General features: G+C 34.7%; 1 protein-coding gene and 1 pseudogene across 5 annotated transcripts; one reads left to right on the top strand and one right to left on the bottom strand.

Annotated features, from left to right (window-relative positions):
• Window positions 1-275: 275 nt before the first annotated feature.
• LOC114273999 (uncharacterized) lies at window positions 276-13902 on the bottom strand. 5 transcript variants are annotated; one of them, XM_082906903.1, is made up of 5 exons: window positions 13352-13902; window positions 5223-5344; window positions 5041-5128; window positions 3336-3455; window positions 276-518 (listed from the first exon to the last, which is right to left on the bottom strand). In XM_082906903.1, exons 2-5 carry the CDS (start codon window positions 5270-5272, stop codon window positions 411-413), a joined length of 366 nt encoding a protein of 121 aa, XP_082763029.1. In that variant the 5' UTR covers window positions 5273-5344; window positions 13352-13902; the 3' UTR covers window positions 276-410. The 5 variants fall into 5 exon arrangements, with proteins under 5 accessions (XP_082763029.1, XP_082763046.1, XP_082763042.1 ...); XM_082906920.1 differs by having other exon boundaries at window positions 5041-5103; XM_082906916.1 differs by lacking the exon at window positions 13352-13902 and adding an exon at window positions 5501-6221 and having other exon boundaries at window positions 5041-5103.
• An 8982-nt stretch (window positions 13903-22884) lies between these two features.
• On the top strand, window positions 22885-24393 carry LOC114274012 (protein disulfide-isomerase pseudogene; annotated as a pseudogene).
• The last annotated feature ends 2260 nt before the right edge of the window (window positions 24394-26653 follow it).

Raw genomic sequence — 26653 nt, 5'->3', positions numbered from 1 at the left:
GTTTTTTTTTTACAATTGGCGACTAAAAGTTTAATAGCCAAAAGCTTCAATTTTTTTACAATTGACGACTAAAGTTTTAGTAGCCAAAGTCAACATGTGATATTTGTTTAGTCACTAAAAACTCTCATTAAGTTTTTATAAATTGTTCAGTAATATTTTTTGCGCCACCTGTAACTTGCACATATACAAAATTATTCATTCATTCATTCATTCGATTCTCAACCATTTGATAAAAATATTTCTCCACAACCTGTAGCATTCAATTTCCAACCATATACAAAACTTAACTATTAACTGTACATATCAAAGAAAATAAGAATCCATAAACATAGTATAATCCAACAAATACGTATACTATCTAAACCAACAATTAAAATCCAAATTAAACAAAATCTTACTAATAAAACATATCAGGTGTACATGTTTTCCATAAACAAAAATATAATGTAAATTACGCCCGTACAAACATCATCAATCTGTCCCAAAAACATCACTGTATCCATGCCAACATCATCAATCTGTAACAAAAAAATAATATCCATTAACATTTTATTGAATAACATTCGCATTTACAATTATATAATAAATAAATAAATAAATAAATTAGATACAACTTGAAAGTTATTATTTTCATGGAATCAATTACAAAATCATTTTATTTTTTAAGTAATTAGAAACTAAACAAAAACAGAAACAATGGTGATTAGGCTCATATGGAGTCAAAAGCTTTTAGGGGTAGCAATTTGCAATATCTCAGCAAGAATGTTATAAGAAATCCATTGGAAGGAGTCCTATGGATGTCCAAGGTGAAATTTTGGGAGGAAGCCCATGTTAGCAAGGAAGTCACATTGGTAGTCTTTTTATCAGAGAGCCCCATTGGTGCCAACCCAGCGGTGGGGCAGGATGTAATTTTTGAAACCTCAAAGGGTAATATGTAATTTAGCTAAACTTCAAGTGGGGTGTATGTAATTTGCCCATCAAAATAAACAAGTTTTCAAGTCCTAATATGACCATGAAAAAAAAAAAGAAGGAATGTTGCCAAGATTTTCTTTTCCCAATTTTTTTATTATCCAATTGTTCTATTAAGGAGATCTACACCATCTCTACTTTTTGTATTTGCTTTATTATAGCTGAAATTTCATATTTGTCACGGGGAAGCTGTCCGTGACAACCACACGATGACTCGGGGCTGTTTTAGATTTTCGCCCCCGAAACGCCATTTTTCGATTAAGTTTAAGGCGTTTTAAACTCTAACTCCTAATCTACGGGTCCAAATTACATTCCATCTATTGTCACAGGTCATATTTGTCACGAGGAAGCTGTCCCTGACAGCCACATGATGGTTCGGGGACTGTTTTGAATTTTCGCCCCTGAAACGCCATTTTTCGACTAAGTTTAAAGCGTTTTTGGCTCTTAACTCCTAACCTAAGCGTGCTATTTACATTCCGTCTGTTGTCACAGGTCATATTTGTCAAGGGGAAGCTGTCTGTGACAGCCACACGGTGGTTCGGGGGCTGTTTTGAATTTTCGCCCCAGGAAAGCCATTTTTAGACTAAGTTTAAAGCGTTTTCGGCTCTAACTCCCAACCTAAGCGTGCTATTTACATTCCGTTTGTTGTCACAGGTCGTATTTGTCACGGGGAAGCTGTCTGTGACAACCACACGGTGGTTTCGGGACTTTAAATTTTTGCCCCCAAAACGCCATTTTTCGACTAAGTTTAAGGCGCTTTCGGCTCTAACTCCAAACCTGTACGTGCTATTTACATTCCGCTTCTTGTCACGTCGTATTTGTCATGGGGAAGCTGTCTGTGACAGCCACACGATGGTTCGGGGGCTGTTTTGAATTTTTGCCCCCGGAACGCCATTTTTCAACTAAGTTTAAGGCATTTTCGGCTCTAACTACCAACCTGCACGTGCTATTTACATTCTGTCTTTTGTCACAGGTCGTATTTGTCATGGGGAAGCTGTCCGTGACAGCCACACAGTGGTTCGGGGGGGCTGTTTTGAATTTTTGCCCCCGGAACACCATTTTTCGACCAAGTTTAAGGCGTTTTTGGCTCTAACTCCCAACCTACGCGCGTTATTTACATCCTGTCTATTGTCACAGGTCGTATTTGTCATGGAAAAGCTGTCCGTGACAGCCATACAGTGTTTCGGGGGCTGTTTTGAATTTTCTCCCTCTGAACGCCGTTTTTTTACTAAGTTTAAGGCGTTTTCGGCTCTAACTCCCAACATACGCGTGCTATTTACATCCCGTCTGTTGTCACAGGTGGTATTTGTCATGGGAAAGCTGTCCATGACAACCACATGGTGGTTTGGGGCTGTTTTGAATTTTTGCCCCCAGAACTCCATTTTTCGACTAAGTTTAAGACGTTTTCGGCTCTAACTCCCAACCTACGCGTGCTATTTACATTCCGTCTTTTGTCACAGGTCGTTTTGTCATGGGGAAGCTGTCCGTGACAGCCACACGGTAGTTCGGGGGCTGTTTTGAATTTTCGCCTCCGGAACACCATTTTTCGACCAAGTTTAAGGCATTTTCGAACTCCTAATCTACGGGTCCAAATTACATTCCGTCTATTGTCACAGGTCGTATTTGTCATGGGAAGCAATCTGTGACAGCAATTTCGTCTTTTTTTACATAATTAATTAATTAGTTAACGAATTAATGTGTTATTTCGTTTCTCCTCTGATTTGTATAATGTCAAAACAATTCCAAGTTCTCCAAAACAATAATGTCAATATGTGAAGTATTTTTGTAGAACTTTTAGTATCATATAAATAAAATTCTTCTTACCAAATAGGGCAATTGCCATCTGAACCCTGCAATAGAGTTGTGAGTCGTAAAACCACGTAGAGGACAAAGGTGAGAAACTACCATTTAATACTACAAAAATAAAAATAAAAAAGAGTATGCCTAGTTTAGTCCCCATTGGATGTGGGTAGAGAGGTAGATTGAGTACAGACCCAACCTTTGGCATTATTTGTACAAAATGGCTACTTTCACAGAGATACTATGTTACAATATGTCAACACCACAATTCTGAACAATGAATTCATGAAGCATGTAATTCACTAGAATCAAATTTGTAACCTAGAAAATTGCTAGAAAACTTGGTGAAGTTGTTTGGGTCTACTTTAACATGATTTTCTCTTCCACAACCAAAATAACAAGCATTAGCTATAGGAAAACAGACCACCACACAAAGACACACACACACCCAAATAAGGCAGGTAGTAAAAGCAACCTTGCATGGTAGTTAGTGCAGGAAAAATATTTCTGAGAAATAAAAAGAAAGAAGCCACTCTTATTGTAGATATAGCATTAAAACCAAATACCTTAAACCACTGTGTGTGTCTTTGCCTCAAAAAACCCAATTCACTTGCTGCCACAGAAGAGGAGGGTCTCTTGTCTTGGACCAATCTTCTACTTTGCAAGAATCTACTTCTCAATAATGACTTCAAAAAAAGTACAACATAAAGCAGTCAAAAAGATTTCAATGCTTCATGGGCATAAATCCCAAACTTGTTAACATCATGGCTAAATGCCAAGCATGGAAACAAAGCATAAAACAGATATATATATATGTGTGTATGTGTGTGTGTGTGTATGAATATTTTAATATAAAAAAGAAAAGACATAACTTGAATCATCTCGACAAGTAAACACGCATGATACACAACTTTCTCATAACATGCATTGAACAATAATTGTGATCTTTACACAGTATTCCTGTAGAATACAAAAAAGAAAAACTAATGAAACAATTTAAGAGAATAATTTGAAACATTCGAAGTCAAACTTAAATATATGAGGTATGAAACAGATCCAGCAATCACTACATACCAGAATGTTAGCACCAATACTAGTTCCAACAGCAAATAGAGGAGCCTTGGCATATTTCTGATGAAGATAATGAATAACTTCACTTTTATGAATCCAACAAGTTAAAGTAGAGTTTTTCCCCTTTAAAATAATCCCACAAGATGTATAAATAGGTCCCTTACTAATCCTAGTTTAATCCTTAAAGTAAACCTTCAATCCAAATTCAACAAAAAGTAAGACAAACAATCCCAACCATACAAAAAAATTCAGATTATTTAATATGAGATTATATAGGTGTAGGAGTGATTGACACAAAGTTTAAAATAACTAAAGCCTAAATGGGTATCGAAACATGGAATTAGGAAATGGTACAAAAGATTGTATAGCAAAAACAAGTAATGTCAGCACAAACCTAAAGCAAAATCACCAGCCTAAATACTTTACCCCAGGCCTGCTAACCAATCCCCCTAATGCAAACTTTGACTTTTTGCAAGTTGAAAATAATATCATTAATTGAAAAATCCAAGGAGGGGCAAGATACTTTGATCCACATTGCAATCCTTAATTTAATAGTCTCACACAGCTCCCCAATTTACCAACAATTCCATTTTAAATTAATGAGCTCGTCAAAACAACTCAAGAGGAGCACAAGGACATTGCAGAAACAGAGTGCAACCAGTGTAATTTTTCAAAACAAAGTTGTGATTGACTTTTGGCAAAGGATTGAATTTGAATTGGTATTTATCTTTCTTGTGAAGAACTGGATTAAAAGATTATAACATGGTGCAATAATTCAAAGTCCTGTAATCACATTATTCTTTAGCAAAGCAGAATAACCTTGGTACAGCAGCAAGTAATATTAAAAAATGAAAACCAGGTTAACTGAATATTTCTGTTTGCACTAAATTCTCTGAATTCAAGACAACATAGTTTTCTTCTGTTAATAGTAGACAACCAACAACACTTGATACATTATATTGATCTCAACTCTTAAAGGCCTCAAAACCATAGACTTACTGTATACCTTTGTTCATCACTATAGTGGGAGTTGTAGATAAATAAAAATCACCAAAACAAACCGATGCAAACTTAGCAAAGACCATAATATCATTATCAGATATGTAATTCATATGTGATTTAATGGAGCATGTCTAATCATGATATTATCAAATAGAAGAGGGAAAAAATCAAATTTTTTCAGAGGAAATCAATTTCTACCTGCTGGTATTGCTCATCCGAACCTTCCACTTGGACCGGCACCATGGAGCCATGCACGGGCATCTGAAAAGAGGCATAATTTCCACATCTACGAATCAAATTCACCAAAACACACAGAAAAGAAAAAAATAAATAAATAAAAAAATCCACAAAATCAAAAACTTGTGATGAAGTATGCATACAAGTAACATTCGGATCGGAATCGATTGGATGATTGGAATTGGAAAGCCATTGCTTCGCATGCTCAACGCAGGGGATGTATAATGAATCCATCGATCCAAACTCTATGGCCTTAATCCAAACCCTAGGAGCAGATTAAGATTGTAAAATAAGAAGAAAAGAAGGAAGAGAAGAAACAAAGAGAGAGGGGCTTCCGAGCGAGAGTTCTTCAATGGCGAATCAAGATCTGCAACTCTGAGGAATTATCTGGGAGAGAGAGAGAGAGAGAGAGAGAGAGTACCTTCGTGATGTTCAGATATATCGACGGGTTGGATGGATAATACAATTTTGTGGATGGATCAGTCAAAATCAAAACTTAAATACGATAGATGCATAACTATATGAATCGAAATCAGTCAAAACTTTAATCGGTAAAGAAAGCAAGCACAATGTCGAAGAAATCTACAAAAAATTGAACGAAGATTACGATATATATATACATAACTATGTCTACATGTATCGAAATCAGTCAAAAACTTCAGTCGGAAAAGGACTGAATAACCTGAATGTCGATGGGAGGCGAGGCAATGGTGAGTTGTGGTGGCTATGTTCGACGGTGGAAGATTGACGGACACGGTGGTCGTGTGTGATGCTGAGATGAGGGCGGGGTGATTGATTCTGTGTGTGTGTGTGTGAGAGAGAGAGAGAGAGAGGGAGAGCAAGAGAGAAAGAACAGTGTGAAGACTAAGGTAACATTTGGTAGAATTTTTTAAATATGATTTGAGAATAGAGTCGTATTTTAAGTTTGTGAGTTTTGAAATTATGATTTGAGTGCGAAAAATTTGTTTGGTGAATGAGTTTTGAAAAGAGTATTAAATTGAGTGAGAATTTTTGATGTGACATATAATATCTAATACAAAAACTTACAACTCATAACCAAACACACAACTCAAAAATCTATTTAAAGCTCAAAAAATTTAAAAAAAATCCGAAAATATTGTTTTATTAAACATAAAAAAAAAGGTGCCAATTGCAAAAAATAAATAATAAATAAATAAATTTGCCCTGTTCCGGTTGACCGGCCAGTCAACCGGTTGGACGACTGGTTAAGCCAAATTTAAAAAAAATTAATTGAAAATCTCGCCTGACACACAGTTTTTTGTTTGTTGTGGAAATATAATTTGAAAACCCTATCCAAACATAGTATTAGAATGTGTGGGTAGAATTATAGTTTGAAAACCCTTCCGAACACAACCTAAATTTCCCACTAAAATTTTGAACACATTTGCCGACTAAATTTTAGTCACTGAACATAGATTTTTGGTGACTAAATTTTTAACAGCCAAAGATAAAAATTAATTTTTTAATTTTCATTCGGCGACTAAATAATTTTAAGTCAAAACCAACTATTTAGCAAGTAAAATTTTATTTAGTCGCTAGAAATAGATTTTTGCGACTAAATTTTTAGTTGCCAAAGATAAAAATTAATTTTTTATTTTTCATTCGGTGACTAAATAATTTTAGTAGTCAAAACTAACTATTTGGCGACAAATTTGTTTAGTCGCTGAAAATTGATTTTTGGCGACTAAATTTTTAGTCACCAAAGATAAAATGTAATTTTTTATTTTTGGAATTTTTAAAAATATTTAAGAGGCGCAACGTACAATAAAGGGAGATGGACTAGTTACTGTTTGGAATTTTTAAAAATAATTTTGAGTTTTCAATTTGTATTTTTATATTTTTAGTAATTTTTAAAAATATTTTAATCAATTTTTTAAAACTTTTTAGATCCATTTAATCTTGATATATTAAAAAGTATAAAATTTATACAAAAATCTTTAAAAAAATTATTGAATACAATAAAATACAAAAATTTATTAAAATGTATTAAAAGAGGGCATCAAGATGATAAAGAGTTTTTTTTTTAGTAGGATAAGAGTTGTTAAAAAAATAAAATTAAATAAATAAATAAATTATTTATAAGATAAGGGAAAATATTTATATATACAATAATGCTATATGTAAACTATAAAAGTGTACAAATAAACTCCTTAATTATAAAAATGTATCAATTGAACCCTCTAATAGAAGGGGTCAAAGTGAAACATATCAATAGTTTAGGGGATTTATTATATATTTTTATAGTTTAGGGGCAAAGTAATAGTTCTCAATTATTTAAGAGGTCTATTTATATGTTTGTATAATTTAAGAGGTCAACATAATATATATATATATTTTTTTTATAGTTTAAGAGATATGTAGTCAATAATCAGCCACGCTTGGAAGTGTTGATTTCAGTGGAAAAGTTAAAAAAAAGTATTAGAAAGTTCAAAAAATTCAACTCAAGTCAAATTTTTTTTCCGTTCACTCTATTTTATACAATTTTTTTAGTAAAAAGTTAAAAAAGTCATTTTCAAACTTATTTATGTTTTCAATAATGTTACGCATACATAGGACCAAGCACAAAACCAAATACAGAAATTGTTCATCTGAATGACCGGCTAGATGACCAAGCACTCGACCAGATGACAAGATGATAACCTCGGACGACAAGACGATAGTCGCGGTCAATAAGATGACAACTATGATTGACAAGATAATAGTTGTGGTCAACAACCTTGTCATCCGGTCAGCTATTTGGTCGGTCGTTTGGATGAACAGTTTATGTGTCTGGTTCTGTATTTGGTTCTTTGTGTGCATATCATTATTGTTTTTTTTTTTCCCTCACATTTTAGTCAAAAAGTTACTAAAAAAATCATTTCCCAAATGGGCCTTATATATGCATGACTCTTCTAAAGGTTTAATCCTAAGGAGACATCATAAGTTCAATTCTCCCTAAAGGGAATTAAATTAGGAGAAAAACACAAGAATGGGGAGGTAAACTCTTATAAATGTCAATCTACCTAATAAAATTATCTTACGATAGAAACTCCTATATAAAAGAAAACAAGTGAAACAAAATAAAGAATAAATTATACTGACCTTTTTGAGATTAAAAAAAAAATCTACAAATTTAACATAATTATATTGAGGGCTTTTTAATAAGTTAAACCAAATAAAATTAATACAGAAAATATAAGGACACAAGGATAAGTAATGATAAAGTATACAATTAGTCGCCAAAGATAAAAATTAAATTTTATTTTTCATTAGGCGACTTAAATCATTTTAGTAGCCAAAACTAACTATTTGGCGACTAACATTTTTTTTAGTCGTTGAAAATAGATTTTTGGTGACTAAATTTTTAGTCTCCAAAGAGAAAAAGTAATTTTTTATTTTTTAATCAGCAACTAAATAATTTTAGTAGCAAAAACTAAATATTTGGCGACTAAAAAATTTTTTTTGTCGCCAATTGTGTCATTTTTAGTGACTAATTTTTTTTTAGTCGTTAATAATCAATACATCCCGACTAGAAAACAATGAGTAGCTAAATATTATACTTTTGTGATTAAAAAAGTTTTTGGTCATAGGAATGGCAACGGGGCGGGGCGGGGCCGGGGATCACCCTCCCCGTCCCCGATCCCCGAAGACCAAAAAATCCCCGTCCCCGCCCCCGCCCCCGCTCTCTAACGAGGATCGGGTTTCCCCAACCCCGAAAAATCCCCGACCTGTTTTTGTTTTTGTTTTTTTTTTTTAATTTTGTTCAACACAGAAACACAACAATTTTTTTTTTTTAAATCTGTTTCTTCATGATCATCAACAATCATCAACTTAAAAATAAAAAACTTAAAAAAAAAATAATCTGAAACACAAACACACACACAAACATATCTATCATCATCTTCATCATCAACAACTTGAAAAATAAATAAATAAATAAACAGATCTGAGTGATGATGAATTGGTGATCAACAACTTGAAAAAAAAAAACAAAAAACAGATCTGAGTGATTAAGTGGTGCTGCGATGGAGGAGGGAGTGCTTAAGCCGTATACCGTCGTCTAGGTCAAACACCGGAGCTGCGACGGAGGCCGGATAGAAGTGGTGCTGCAACGAAGGAGGGAGTGATGTCGAAATCTGCGGCGGAGGACGGGCAGAGGATGTGTTGTTCAGATCTGCGGCAGAGGATGTGGTGGTGGAGGATCGACGGACTGAGGCCGAACAGAGCCGCCGTGGCCATTCTTAGGGCTGTGGTTGCGGGGGTTCTGCGAGGAGAGAGAGGAGCCGCCGTGAGTGAGGGAGAGAGAGATGATGGCGATGTGATCCGTGGAGGAGGAGAGATGTGAGGAATGGAGAGAGAGAGAGAGAGAGTAGATCTACTTTATGAGAGAGAGTAGATGGAGATGAAATCAAAAAAAGTCTAAATGAATAAATATATATATCTAAATGAATAAAAGATAGGGATGACCGGGGATATATAATATATATATATATCATTCGGGGGGACCAACGGGGCGGGGCTCGGGGCCGGGGCCGGGGCAGGCCGGGACTGAAACATGTGTCCCCATCCCCGGCCCGAATATCATCGAGGATTTTTTTTTTATCACCATCCCCGGCCCGTCGGGGGTATTTTTCGGGGAATAACCGTTATATTCGGGATCGGGGGGTCGGGTCCCCATCGGGCCAATTTCAGATTGCCATCCCTATTTGGTCACCAATTCCACAACTTTTGGCGACTAAATTTTTTTTTAGTCACCAAAAGTGCATTTCGTTGTAGTGACTATACATGATTTCAATTGTTTTGTTTTTCTTTTTAGTTTTGTAATTTAAGATTAAAATTTAATTATTTTCATTACTTCTTTAATTTCTTAGATTGCAAGAATCTATCAAATTTAATACTATATTTTGTTTATGATTTTAATGGATAAATAATTCAATAAAGAATAAAGTTTAAGATAGTTAAATGTATATTTTGGTTTGTAGTGTCCCACCAATAAGGTAATGCAAGTTTGCCATTATATTAACAATGTATGTTAATTTTATTTTTATTTTATGTTATGAAAAATAAAATCAATCATTTTAAACATAATACAACTAATTTATCTTGGGCGGAGTAAGAGAAAATCAATTGATTTTATGTATATTATAAAATCATAATAGGTATTAAGTTATTTGTGCATAGTTTTACAAAACTTTTAAATTTACAAATAATACTCTATTTGGTTTGAGTTTTCAAAAATAATTTTCTGAGTTTTCAATTCATATTTTCATATTTTTAATGATTTTTTTAAAGCATTTTTATTTTTATTTTTTAGATCCACGTAATCTTGATATACTTTAAAAGTATAAAATTTGTACAAAAATATTTTGAAAAAATCATTGAATACAACAAATACGAAAATGTACTAAATTTTTTTATTTTTTGATTATTTATTTATTTTTATTTTTTTTTTTGTATTTGGTGAATATTTTTAGAGTTTTTCATAAATATTATACTATTTAAGTGCATCTAGATTAGATGTATTTAAAAAATAAAAAAATGTTAAGTATATATATATTTACCAAACTAGATTTTAGTTTTTTTTGAAAAAAAGTATTATATTACACTAAACAATTATTTTTTCAATTATATCTATTTAATCAAATTGATAACATCTATTAAGAATTAAACGAAGGACAAAAACAGTCTATCCCAAAGGGAATGGATCTTTTAAAATGGGCATCAACCCCAGTCATTTTGAAGAGAATGAGTAAGACTTCTTTCCCCTTCAATTCCAGTCTAATTTCTAAAAAAATATTATTAATTAAATTAAATTGATACAATATGAAAAATTAAGATAAAATTGATCAAATTAAAACTATATTTTACCCTATATTTTTTAGTTCGATTCTCCTAATCAAGAGAAACAAACGGCACCTAACTATAGGTTGTTTTGGGAACTAATTATTTTAGTTGAATTTTTTATTTTTTATGAACGTACATGAAAAAGTAGAGAAAACAGTTACACTTTTTTGTAGTGACTTTTTGACTATTTTAGCGCCAAAACAATTATGTATATGATCCTTTTTTCATGTTAAGGAAAAACTATTCAATGCTCCTAGAGTGTCATGTATTCATACTCCTTCACTAATCATCATACGCCATGGCCTTTCATGTTTCAATCACCTGACACAAAATCATGAGTCTTACTTTTTTCAACAATCACAATACGTGAAAACACCATATGGCCATTCTTCAAGAATACCCAATAACCACTCCATGGTAAGACTACACAAATTTCTACACATATAGGTCATGGCTCCATAGGATGAAAGGAATTAAAGTATGGTGTAATTGAGTGAGGAGATTACTAATGTACTAGTATTAGGTTAGTATTAGGTTAGAGATGTAGGATAAAAAATGTTACTGGATTAGTAATGCTAGAGATAGTATTATTATATCAAATTAATATTTTTAAATTTTTAGTATTTTCAATATTATAATTATTATTATTTTTTTTGGTTCTAAAAAATATAAATTTTTGCTTAAAACATTTAAAAATTCACTAAATATAAAAAAATATATTTATAAAAAAAATTAAGTATTTCTTTCACTAATAAATTATTTAAAACATAATAATATTAAAAATGGTCTTTTATTTTCAATTCAAAGGGATTGGATTAGCAAACCGAACTCCCCAATGGGTATGCTAATCCCATTCTTAGGGAGGATCGGTAGTCTAATTGAACTAATAGTCCTACAACATTTTAATACAACCAAATATGATTTTGATGACTCCACTAATTACTCTACTAACCGTATCTCCAATGGATTGCTAAAACACTTGCTATTGCCAAAATATGGCAACTTGGGCAAAGATGAGTTCTCCAATGGCATCCTATAGCAGCTGCCAAATTTGGTATTTGCCAAATCTTGTGTCAAAGTTGGCACAAGCTTTGGTAGCTACCAAATCTGCCAGCTCACCTAAAACCAGTTGCTTTCCTTCCTTCCCTCCCCTCTTCTCTCATCCTTTCCTAGAAAAAACTCCAAAACAAATAATTTAGAATTCACCAATTTGTTTAGGGTGAAGTACCAATAAATCCCAAAATGTGATCTTGTGTCCTTACTTTTTTTTTATGAACCCAAATGTCCCATTAAAGTGAAAATTATACAAAAGGATAGTCACTTACATGTTTGGATTTAATTTTTTTGAGATAAAATGAGTTTCTCCAAATGTAAAATTACACATTTGGGCAATCTGCACTATAGAGGTTTTGGATTTTCCATCCTTCTGGAACAAATCTCACATTATGAACAAAAATGTAACACTCCAATAACTTAATACTCCAATGTAGACACTAAAAAACTCTTTGGTGTGCTTTTCTCAAATGCAAGACTCCAATCAATGTAATCCCAAACATAACACTCTAGTGTAACACACACAAAACACCAAAAAACTCCCTCATGTACTTTTTTCAAATATAGCACTCACAGTTTGAAATTATACATTAGCTCAAAGCTTATTAATGCATTTTTATACTTCTTTTGGAATGGTTTGAAGAGTCCCACATCCTTTTTTTGGAGTGCTACAATAGATTGTTACATTTGAAAAAAGTACACTAATGAGTTTTTTTTGTATTACATTGGAATGTTACACTAAGGAATTTTTTTAGAGTATTGTATTGGAGTATTACGTTTGGAAAAAAAAACACTAAAGATTTTTTTTGGAGTATTACAGTTTGAAATTATACATTTGTCCAAATTTTATTAAGGAGTTTTTGTACTCTTTTTGAAATGTTTGAAAAATCTCATATTTCAAGTCATTTTTGTATTCCTTTTGAAATATTTTTTAAATAAAAAAGATTCTCATATAAAAATCATCCCAAATTTGATTCTCATAGATTGTGTGCTTTCTAGCACAAAAGAAAAAAAGAGAATGAAACATAATAGAAACAAGGGTATATAACCGTAAATCTAATTTCCAAATAATATATTAAATCTATATTTCCAAAATCAATGAGCCTAATTGGTCTATAAGAAAATCCCTAGGAATAAATAGATCTTCATTCCTCAATATGAGATTTATAGATAAATTTTTCATTTGTTTATACAAATTTAGCATTTTTTTTTTTTTTTTGCTAGCAAAATTCACCAAAACTTGCTCAACAGATCAGACAACAACAACAACAACAATCAAGTAATTTCAAACAAATTTGAAGCAATCTCAAACAAATTTCAAATAATCTTAACAAATCTCAAGAAATCTGAAGCGAATTTTAACCAAAAAAAATACCTGGATTTGAAGATGGTTGACGAATTTCAGATGATTTCAGCATTCTAAAGAGTCGGCTTCATCTTCTTCAGAAAGCCAATTTGGATGCTCTGAGTTTCATTTCAAGGGTTTCATCTTCTTCATGAAGTGATTTCAAGGGTTTCGACTTGATTCAATCAAGGGTTTCGGTTTATTTCAGACATCGATCGAAGATACAATAGGGTTTCGATTTCAAGGGCTAGGGTTTAGAGAGAGAGATAGAACAGAGGGTTAGAGAAGATGAAGCCGAAATCCTATGTTCTATCGAATAATGCTTTGTGATCTGTGATCCTCATCAATTGATCTTCACCGAAGATGAAGAGAAAGATAAAGAAACATGGGCGTGATTCTGGGATTGTGTGAGACAGAGATGGAGAGAAAGAGAAAGAAAGAGGGGAGTGGTTGTAGTGATGAAGATCTGGTGGTGGTGGTAGGGAAAAGATGAGGGAGAAAGATGAGAGATTGGAGATAGAGACGACTACTTGCCAACGAAAAGAGTGAATGAGGGAGAAAAAGCAAGGTGGTTGTCAGCCGTTGGGTGTGAATGGTGGGGTGGATTTATATTTTTTGTTTTCTAAATTTTTTTATATTTGTGGTCAATTGTAAATATTTAATTTTTTTTTTTTTTTTTTTAGAAAGAATTATAAAAAGATCATAAAAGACAAAAAGAAAAAGAAAAAAGAAAAAAAATCACTCAAAAAATTAAATCCAAACACCACCTTAAAAATAGGGAGGAAAGTTGATTGGGAATATGCCAAAATGGCATTGCACTATTAGAGTACCATTAGTATAATTTGATATTTTACTACTGTAGCATACTAAATTATAGTTTTGACAATGCTATTCTGATAATTAACATTGGAGATGCTCTAAGTTGGCAAAGTCGCCGCTTTAGGTTCCGAAAATTTGATTAAAAAAAAGTTTTAAAATTTTGTTAACTATTATGTTAGCTTATAAAAAAAAAATCTTACTAGAATTTAACGATTTTCAACAAAATTCAGTTATGATTTAAAACTAATAGATGGTTGATGTGGTAAATTATTAAAACTAATAGATAGTTGCTTTTTATCGAAAGAAACCAAAAAACTTACTGATGTGGTGAATTCTTCGAAATTATTGAATGGTTATTTTTTAAATGTATAGATTATATATAAAATACGATTGATTATACTACATACAGTTGTTATTTTCAAATTAAAATTTTTATATTCTTTAGCATCTTCTGGATACTTTTTCTCAATAAATTTTATTTATAAAAAAAAAAATCTTATCTTTGCTCAACTATGTTAAATGAAATATTAAATGGATTAGCAATTTTATCCATCGAAAATGATTTGCCTTATAAGTTGGATTATGCGAACTAGATTAGTAATTTTATAGCTAAAAATACAAGAAGAATGATGTTTAAGTGATTTTTGTTATAGTTTGTTCATTTTTTATTGATACTTTAGTTTAGATTATTTTAATCATTTTTCTTATTGTAATGTATACTATGTTGAAAGGTCCTATGTTGAAAGTTCACTTTGTGTCTCAAAAAAGTTAGAGTTGACCTTGTTACAGGGTGATTATTCAGTAGTTCGTGAGTATGGTCACGTGATACTGTATGGTAGTATGATTGATGGAGACATTGGGGCATTAATTATTTGTATTGGTAATTGAGGAATATGAGGTGGTGAGGGAGTATGTTTACGTAGTACTTTGAGAGTGCCTAATAATTTTCCCTGTCAAGATTATTTTGGGTAAAGTGAATGTATGTGGGGGTTTATATATGAAATGAATCTGAGCCATTAATGTAAAATTTTGGATAATTCTGAGTTTTTATGTTTAGGTCTGTAGCATTATTGGATTGAAAAAGTCTGAGTTCTAGATTTAACCACCTAGATTTTTTAGGGTGAGAGATTGTGTGGTGGATATTGAATTTGTGTAGTGTAAGATTCATGTACAAAATAGAGTGTAAAGACCCAAATAAAATAAAAATGTGGTGGAAAATTATTTGAAGGGGACTTGCTCACTTTCGGTGGGAAAGTGTTTAAGAAAAATAAAATAAAATATAAGAGATAAGTGAGTGTTGGTGTGGGGCTATTAAAAAAAAAAATGCTGGAGTGGGGTCAAAAGGGGTGGAATATGATGATGTTTTCAGTGGTGAGAGATACAGAGTGTAAAGAAATATTTTTTTTTAGGGAGAAGAGATCAGGTCACATATGTTTTAAAAGATCCAAAAGCCATAACAACTCAGTGAGCCTACTGAGTCAACTTCATCTGTGTCTTCTTCTTCAGAAGAAGAACAAGTGAGAGAGGAGAGTGAAGCGAAAACTCTGGTTTATGGGTTGAGAGGGAACCCCAAAGAGAGCCTCAGATTAGTAGATCCCGAGTTTCTCAATGGAGAGTAAGGAAGAGGATGTGAAGCTTAGAGCTAACAAGTTCACAGAGAGCCAACTGTAAATCAGAAAGCATTATAACGCAGCGGAAAAAATATTTAAATCATACCTTTAGATGATAGAACCTCGTGGGTAAATCACGTGCTATCTGAATCTGATCAATTAACCCAGCAATGGAGTGATATTACAGATGAATATCACCCACACAAGTCACAGTGCAAAATGGCTCTTGATCGTTGTATTTTGGGAGAGAGTCAGTATATGGGTGAGAGACTCAGTATATGGGAAAAACATATGACATACGTTATTCTTCTCTTAATCACCCATATCCCATATTATATTGGATATATAAGATATCTATTCATATCAGTTATATCAGATATATAAGATATCTATATCATCTATCTATATCAGTTGATATGATAGATATAGATATCTTGAGTGGTTATCCAAATAGGTTTTGAATTCAAATTCAAACTTATTTGGATAAGGTTCAAAGAAGGGTCACGCCTCATGGGTGCCCAATTTCTAACATCTCCCACTCGCACATAAGTTGGCATGACACTGCCACATCTCTATCTTAATCTCCCCAAAAATAAGCAATCTCATACTAGCCAATGCACCGTGCGACTGCTGAGAACACATGTATGTGGGAGCTCTATACTAGAAACTCAAAATGAGCCAGCATAGAGACATCAACCCAAAAGGAACAAAAATAGTGTCTCATATACCCTAGACCCATCTAATTACACCGGTCCAAAAAAACATCTCTAATCCCTCAAAAAGAACATGTTTGACCCTCTTAATTCTTGCAATATATTCACACTCAATCCACCTCTCATACAGAGCGATGGGAGTTGCCGGCAATGAATATACAACAGTGGTGTAATACTAGATGATCTTCCCTTTGCCCTCATGTCATTTAGTTTAGGATTGACCGCTTTTCCAGTGATGTCCCTTAAGACCGAATCATACATGACCGCAGGCAACATACCAAAGTAGCAGAACATCAACCCCTTACCTTATGACATAGTCAAAAGTCACAAAAGGGTACATAAATGAAAGTCATATTAATAATGACATGTAAGACTCACATGGTGAGGAAACAGGGATCCATTCTCTCACCTCATTACTCGGTCGCCAAGCATATATAGTATGAATACATGCTACGGTGGAGTAACTCTTCCAAAAGAGTGACGTCATACTCGATACACCGTACAGATATTAGTCTAGTTGCTTTCTAGCGCCTAACCCGAATTCTCTATTTGCTCGCCTTCCAAGCGCCAAATGAGATCTCGCATCTGGCTAATCATAACAAGCACAACATGGAAAGTGGGTACTAACATCCATGTTTGGTCCTTAACACGACCTCATCTTGGTTGTAACCAAGGCGACATACATAGTGGATAATTTAAGCCCTTCTTGGCTCCAAATAAAAATAAACCACTAGTCTTATCCTTGCTCGCTCCCAAGCGCCAAAGGCGATTGCTTGTGTGAGTGAGCCAATCTTGTCTGCTGACATCATCATTTACTAATCATTATGACACAAACCATAATAGTGTCAACATCCCATCATCTCATAACAAATAAGTGATCAATTTTAAAAAACCACAACCACAGTCTACGCAATTCTAGATTCCAAGTATAAGCCTTATCAGCACCTCTTGCGATAAGCATATACAACGGAATCCACCATTTGCGCCTCACATGAAGTGGTTCAAGATCACTACCTCTTGCGCAATTACCTCTCTAAAGATATTTTGGTGACCAATTTGCGTTCATTCTGGATGCGCCCAACTAGCGCATTGAATCTTACAAGGGGCAAATTTATATACTACTAGTAAAGCATTCTATCCACAGTCTAATGAGCAAGGTCAATGTCTAAACAACCCAGTTGACCATTTACCAGAGATAACACTTATCATGCCAAATACGCCCACATAGCGTACTTCAGGCTCCCATAACAACAAAAAATCAAGGAATATAGGTCATCTGTTTCTCCCAAAGACAATCCGAGGATTCACTCAATAGCTAAGGCTTTGGCTTTTACCAATAGGTAAGCCAATGGATTTGTAATTTTGCATCTAGAATCATTCTAGGATATTCCTTATGTAAATCATCGAAGACAAACCAAGAATTTTCCCAAAACAATCCCTAAGGATTATACATCCGAGCATATAAATTACATCACCCATGTCCATCATATCTAAAATAGAGGACTGCCCACCCTAGGTGGCGACAACCTTGTAAATACTTGGCTTATAATGACTAAGTAAGGAAAAACTTCTTTTGGACCATTGATCATGCCTTAGTGGTCTTCATCGATCATCGTTGGCCTATCATGGCTTGACGAAATCTAAGAACCACTATTTGGATAACTGTTTTAGGCTGTAAAAGATTTATTGGAACTAGCAACCTTTTTGCGCTCCTAACTTTTCACCATAAAAGCAGAAGGTAAATCCTTACAGATCTACTTATCCAATTCTTTAACGAGAAAGTTGGGTCACAATGTCCACAAATCAATGTTCCGAACTTATGTCAATCATAGCCTAAGTCAAAATAACCTCACTCCATAGGAGGAAGTCTTCTCATGGCCTACACTTTCCTCAATGGTGTGACTTTTCGGTATCTAACGAGCCTTATGCCTCAACAATGACTATCCAAATTACGCATAACTTTAAACAGTTTCGCGTCATAATGGAAAGTTAACCAAATTATAGAAATGGTTAATCCTCAAAGACTTTGTCTTAAACTGCACAACATTAATCCACTTTCTAAAAACAGGGGACTAGAGCCTTTGGCATTATCCTAGGCTCTTTATTATCTTGCGGAGCAATCATGAATGTTTCCTTTTCAATCACCCAGTGATGACGTGGAAAATTTTCACATTTGCTACCACGCAACTAAGAATATGGAGTAATCCATTAGTAGGCACATCACTCCCATTGTCCCTAGGATATTGGAAATTTCTTTCCATTCTCAACTAGGCTACATAGGGCGCTATGCTTCGAATTCTCTATCTTATAGAGTTCCAAAAACTCTATTCACGTCACCTTTACTAAGAAAACTTTATGTGACTTAGTTGCACTCCTACAAAGCTGCTTACCTATATGCACATGACCCGGAGGGTTTACATGACAACATACAATAATGCACCACGTGACCCTATGTGTTTACAAGACAGCATACAATAATGCGCTATAGAACCCTAGGTCTTAACTTCGCAACCTTATGAGAAGTAAAATAAGGATAAGCTGCTTTGATGGTTACAGTTCGCCCACAAATGGCTCTCTACTAACCCATTACTTAAATGGAGTGTAAAATCTGATATGAAGGGCACTTAGTTAGGGATATAGGCAACAAACTAAAGTGCAATTCCCAATTGGGAAACATTTGGCGCCATCATCCACCTAACATTAACAATACTTAATTCCTTATCTCTACTACACCATTGTGTTGTTGAGTATTAGGAATAATCAATTTTCTAAGCATCCATTTCTCTTCACAGAGTTTTCTAAAATAACTCAAATAGATACTCGCCACCTTGGTCAAAACTACAAACACGAAAGTTGTTATCTAATTGATCTCAACCTCATATGTGCTATGTCAAAAATCATCTCAAAACTTTTGACTTATGGGAGATCAAATAGTCTTGACTCAGATGTGTATCGTAATCTATAAATGTGTCGAGATTGAGACTTAGCTATCATGCCCTTACACATATCTAGTCACAAATATCATAGTGGACTAAATGCGCCAATACAAATGACCTTCTACGGCTTTCCTACTTACTTATGCGCAACCATTGCGAACAAAGTTACACATTCATATGAGAGCAAGATGTCACAAGCGAGTGGGGCCCAAGAGGGCCTACTCAAAACTTCCATTCATCTTCTCATTAATGTGATTAAGTATAATAAGCCACCGGTTCATGACCAATGTTATAAACTAATTTCAATCATCCTAATGTGTGAGTTCTCGAAGACAAGTTTTAAAGGTTTATGCCCAACTAGGTAATGACTCACGACTAATTCATATTCACTAGATCATAAAAGGATGTCATGGAGATATCAACTGCGCCTAAGTCGCAAATTTAACTAGTAAGTGCTAATCCCCTGCACCTTTAAGTCAATTTTATTCTCTATACACTTTAATGCATCTAGTTGAAAGATGATGATACTCCTCTTGCCATATCTATTTTTCGCTTCATAGTTACTTGTAATTAATTCTACTATCCACAAGAAGGAGAGAATAAGCTATCAATTGTGACAGCTCCTGAAGGAACTTAAGCGCGAATTAGGCTAAAGAGTCTAATTCAACACAATGCTTTCACGAGCCATGCGTCAAATTCTTAGAGTCATAACAACCTTGTCGGCCTTGACCTTTTCATTACTATACTACAACGTTTGCGCTTAGTGGTAAACGTTATTCAAAAAACGTTAGCCTAGCTAAGAAATCATACAAAGAAGCCCCTCCTCATGTCTCACACTCAAGTGTGGAAACAGTAAGTGTCCAGACTTAGATAAGTTGGCAATGCTAATAGATTTTGCAGCCACTAAGTGCTAATCTTTTCACTTAGTGTTAATAGATTTTGCAGCTTCTAAGCGCTAATCTTTTCACTTAGTGTTAATAGATTTTGCAGCTTCTAAGCGCTAATCTTTTAACTTCATGTGATATTTCAACGCACACTATTATAGTGCATGAAATTTTGCTCCATCCACTCCCAATAATTGGGTAGAGAGCAAAACACTGCTCATACTAGTTACTCGTCTTACACTTAATGACTAATTTATTTAAGCTTGCATTTCTTGGATGACGTGACTCTTGAATGCTACTTTATCCAATGATGTAACATTATTTACAAGTCAAATTACAAAGTCAATCCACGCAGCTCATTAGTTAAGATCATATACAGATCTATTGAGGGCTTACTAATTTCATAACTCCAAAACTCGCCAACCAAAACTACGTAACGTGCCATTAACCATAGCGCACACATTAGTTTTTATTATGCCAAACAAGGCAACAAAAACACGACGACTTTGAGTCATGTTTCCTTACTTTGGCTCAATTAAGATTTGACCAAAAGTCTCCAAGACTTTTGCTCATCTAAAGAATGGGATTAGATTGTTCACATTTGAACATCTCTACTAAGTCTAGATCAACCAAATTAACTTCCATAAGCTAAATCAATATAGAGAGAAATTCGTATTGGGATTAATTTGATTAGCATAATATAATTTTGCTGCAAAAATCTAAATTAAATAGTGACAATATTACACAAGTCGCAAGATTGAAAATCCGCTATGCTCGTAATCATCTCTTGCGCCACAGGTGACAATTATTTAAAATTCAATTTAATTTATGCGCAAAATATTGATTTTCGGGAGTAAATCTACAAAGATTTCTCTCAACCGAACAACCTCCCACTAACTATGGCATGTCTAAAAGCATGATAAAATATTCTAATTCCATACAATAGCATCATAATGTAGATTCACAATCAACTCATGCTATGTCACAATTAATAATGGAATTTAAACAAATAACAATTGATCATGCTATTCTAATTACAACATATTAGAAACTCTAGGCAAAAAATAATAATATGCTGTATTTAATATTCAAATTATGCCATAACAGAAAGTATATCACTTCTGAAATTTTCTGGTATTTTCTGGAATTTTAAATAACTAATAAACACACATAAAATTAGAAATAAATATTCCAGAATCTGATAAAATGCAATAACCATACGAGTAAATAGTAAACTACAACAATAGTCTACAATAAAAAATTCAGCCTCAGAAAATTTATCATGCAACACTAGATGCATTTTAAAGCAGAAATAATGAATTATTATTTCAGGAAAAATATTTTTTATTTTCATAAAATTTTGAAAATTTTACAAAAGATAGAAAATATAATTCTGAATCTAACAATACCAACTATGCTTAAAACGAAGCTATAACGAATTAATTATGACCATTTAACGCGATTCAAAATTCAAAACAGAACAAACAGCGCCTTAGTACCAGCAGCCAAGCCAGCTAAGCCGCGGAGGAAAAACGGCATGGCTCAGCACGCGGCTCAGCGGCGGCTCAGAGACGGCTCGGCGGCGGCTCACACGCGGCTTAGGGAGCGGCTCACACGCGGCTCAGCGCACGGCGCGTGGAAGCGTGTTTGAATCGGGTTTGGCGCGTGGAGGCGCGTGAAAGGGCGTGGCAGCGCGTGGAAGCCTCCCACGGCGTTAGGTGGCGCGTGAGGCCCACACTCCGCCTTCCAAGTTGTTTTCTGGCTCGATTTTTGTACTGTCAGACTCCATTTTCCAAAATAAATACATTTATGGTCTCAAAAATGACATTTAATGGATATAAAAATGAGATGTATCACACTGTCAATCTAATTTTCATGCATATAATGTGTATGTATATTTGTATAAAATTATACACATATTTTATCGCATAAAAATAAGCACGAAAATACCCATATAGGCTCTGATACCAATGTAAATCAGAAAGCATTATAACGCAGCGGAAAAAATATTTAAATCATACTTTTAGATGATAGAACCTCGTTGGTAAATCTTGTGCTATCTAAATTTGATCAATCAACCCAGCAATGGAGTGATATTACAGACGAATATCACCCACACAAGTCACAGTGCAAAATGGCTCTTGATCGTTGTTTTTTGGGAGAGAGTCAGTATATGGGTGAGAGACTTAGTATATGGGAAAAACATATGACATACGTTATTCTTCTCTTAATCACCCATATCCCATATTATATAGGATATATAAGATATCTATCCATATCAATTATAGTTGATATGATAGATATAGATATCTTGAGTGGTTATCCAAATAGGTTTTGAATTCAAATTCAAACTTATTTGGATAAGGTTCAAAAGGTTCAAAGAAGGGTCAAGCCTCATGGGCGCCCAATTTCTAAGCACGGCAGCTTAGATGAGCAAGAAGAGAAAGTTCGTAGCTGATGGAGTGTTCTTTGCGGAGCTGAATGAGGTATTGAAGAGAGAGCTAGCAGAGGATGGGTACTCCGAAGTCGAGGTCAGGGTCACTCCAATACGCACTGAGATCATCATTAGAGCCACTCGAACTCAGAATGTTCTCGGTGAGAAAGAGAAGGGGATTTTTAGAGAGAGAAAGCTTAGCAGCAATGGCATCTAGGTTATGGATATGCATGTTTGTCTTCATTCTCTCTCTCATCGTAGGGACATCTGCTTCTGAAACCGAGTACACATCTGCTTCTGAAACCGAGGACTCAGAGTCGAAAGAGTTCGTTCTGAATCTAGATCACTCTAACTTTTACGAGACTGTTAACAAGCACGATTTCATCATCGTCGAGTTCTACGCTCCATGGTGTGGCCACTGCAAGAAGCTTGCTGCAGAGTATAAGAAAGCTGCATCTGTACTCAGTAGTCACGATCCTCTAGTCACTCCAGCAAAAATTGATGCCAGTGTTGAAACGAACAAGGGACTTATAAGTGAATTTGAGATTAGTGGTTTCCCCACAATTAAGATCTTGAGAAATGGAAGGAAGCATATTCAAGAATACAAAGGACCTCGGGATGCTGAAGGTATTGTTGCTTATTTAAAGAAGCAAAGTGGCCCTGTAACGCCCCGACCCTTCACACGTCATCGATATTGTCCGCTTTGGGCCACGCCCGCACGGATTTATTTTTCCCAGTGGGTCACCTATCCCAGAACTGCTCCAGCCTAAGCACGCTTAACTGTGGAGTTCTATTAGGGATTTCACCACCCGGAAAAAGGCCTCGATGCTATATAAGGGTCTAGGTTTTTACTTTTATAGCCCAGGAACTCCCCCTCCATTCCCGATGTGAGACACCGGGGCCTTACAATCCACCCCCCATAAGGCTGCACGTCCCCGTGCAGTAGCCTGCCAGCTCGCAAGCCTGCCCACATGCACCGAGAGACGCCAGGGGCCCACATTCGGTACTCCAAAGAGTCGGCTCTGATACCATTTGTAACGCCCCGACCCTTCACACGTCATCGATATTGTCCGCTTTGGGCCACGCCCGCACGGATTTATTCTTCCCAGTGGGTCACCCATCCCAGAACTACTCCAGCCTAAGCACGCTTAACTGTGGAGTTCTATTAGGGATTTCACCACCCGGGAAAAGGCCTCGATGCTATATAAGGGTCTAGGTTTTTACTTTTATAGCCCAGGAACTCCCCCTCCATTCCCGATGTGAGACACCGGGGCCTTACAGGCCCTGCGTCTGCTGAAATAAAATCTGCAGAAGATGCTAATGCTCTTATTGATGGCGAAAAGATTATTGTCGTTGGGGTGTTTCTAGAATTCTCTGGAGAGAAGTTTGAGAACTTTACAGCTCTTACTAAGAAATTGCGGTCTGACTATGAGTTTGGTCACACATTGGATGCAAAACTCCTGCCTCGTAGGGAATCATCAGTGACTGGTCCTATAGTCAGGTTGTTCAAGCCATTTGATGAGTTTGTTGTTGATTTCCAGGATTTTAATGTGGATGCTCTTGAGGAGTTTGTTGAAGAAGCAAGTACCCCTATTGTGACTCTCTTTAACAATGACCCTAGCAATTAGCCATTTGTTATTAAATTCTTCAACAATCCCAACGCTAAGCGAAAGTGAGGAGCTTGGTGAGAGCAACATTTTGATCGGTGGAGATCAAAATCTGGCAAAAATCGAAAAATTGGATTTTTGGCTTGTTTCCTCTTCTAACTTGAGGTAGGGATTTTCTTTGAGTTATATATATATTTTTTTGCAAGATCTAGATGGTTTTTCGAAATCACCCTTTGATAGCTTCTGAAAATTTATTTTGATTTAAGAAGTTGAGCGATTTTGAAAGTGGGTTTGTCTCTTGTTCTTTTAAAATAATCTCATGGGTTTTGATCTTTGTTGATTGAAGAAAAGATGATTTTCGAGAGTTTTCTGTCAAAAGATTTGAGCTATGTAGTTTGGTGAGAAAACCTAGAAATTGGACATTTTAAAAGAGATTGCAAATCCATAGATAATATTGTTATATTTAATTTTGTGTGCCAAAATAAATAATGTTTATAAAATTTCTTATTTATATTTGTATAAATGATTAATTTTGTGGATTATGAGAATTGTTGTTCATTTTAGAAATGGTTATTCAGAATGTTGATATAGTCTTGAAATGACTAAACTATTGAGAATATTTGAGAAGAGGAAATTGTGTTATTCTTTGGATGATGAATTGGAATAAAAGTATTTATGTTCATCTTGTGAAATTGGCATATCATTTCATTTTATTATATTAGACTTTGAAGGTTGATTTGAAAACTTGCATTGAAAAAAGAATGTTGAGAAATAAGTTTTCATGAAATAGTTTTGGGGTAAATATGTTGGTAAGTCTAGATAGGTGGTGTAGAATAAGTTGGCCTACCGGTCCGAGGTGAAAGATCAAAAAATCCGCACGGATAGGTGTCGAGCCTTCCGGTTAATACCGGTAAAAATGTCAATTTGGTAATATTCGTATAGTCTACTTGCAGACACCAGCCTAGGGATTACCAGAGACGTATTTACTGCTCTTGAAATAAATTGTTAAGTTTTGAACAATTGAAATTGTATGACATCATTGAGAATGATGGTTTTTGAAAAAATGAAGGTGTGTTTTACGTTCAAAAAGGGCATAGCATGGCACGTGCATTTCATCTTTTGAGACTTGTATAAAATGTATATACTTTGTTAAGAATTTCCTACTAGGCTTTATACTCACCCTACGGGATTTTTGTGCAGGAAAAGACGTGGTGTTTCCGCCTAACTGAAGGCGTGGAAGTGTGTGTAGAGAGCATAATGTGCTCATTTACTGTGCCTCTGATTGTAAGCCAAGGGCTTTGTATGTGTGGGTTTGAATAACCGTTTTGTGTAACCAGGCTCAAGCCTTGGAAACTTGTAAACCCTTGGGGTTATTTGTTGTTTAATTAATTGTTCTTGGATTAATTATATTATTACATGAAGACTATTTATATCATGTAATGCAAGTATGGAGATTTATTATCAGTTTTGCTTTAAATGCCCATGACTATTGTATTGCCATTTGGGCATGAAAATGGGGGCGTTACATAGGGGGTGTTTGATAACATGATTCAACACTTAAAACTGAATTGATTAAGTGATAATCAATTAAGCTCGTTTGATAACCATAATTGATATCACTTAAAAATTTAAGTGCCTCTTAAAATGTAGGTTAAAACTTAAGAAAAATTTAAGTCATATAAAATTTACTTAATTCTGACTGAATTTATAAATATTGAACATAAATATTGATATAAACAATTATAAACTCATTACCACTACCGCTACCACTACTACCACCACCATCATGCCCTCGCTATCGCTACCACTACTACTACCACTACCACTACCACTACCACTACCAAAATGCCACTGCCACTGCCATTGCCATCACAACCACCACCATCATGTCACCACCACTATCGCCACCACCACCACCACCACCATGTCACTGCTACCACTACCACTACCACCACTGCCATCATGCCGTCGCAACCACCACCGCTACTACTATCACCTTCATCACCATTGTCATTATTGTCACGAACATCACCATTATTTTATTACTATTATCATCGCTACCACCACCACTACGCTGCCGCCACCACTATCACTACCACCACTACCACTATGTCACACCACCATCACCACCACCATCACAATATAAAAATTAAAAATAATAAATTTCAAATTTAATCTTATACATATCAAATAATTTATTTTTAATTCAGCACTTTAATTTTTATCGAACAGCTTTTCAACTTAAAAAATTCAGCATTCAAGTTTTAGTACTTAATTTTCAGTCTTCAATTTTCAAATTTCAACTTTATCAAATGCCACCTAAATCTGA

Source organism: Camellia sinensis, chromosome 2 (assembly GCF_055761805.1).
Source record: "Camellia sinensis isolate YWXY chromosome 2, ASM5576180v1, whole genome shotgun sequence".
NCBI classification, from domain to species: Eukaryota; Viridiplantae; Streptophyta; class Magnoliopsida; order Ericales; family Theaceae; genus Camellia; species Camellia sinensis.
This window is presented reverse-complemented; position numbering and strand designations above follow the sequence as displayed.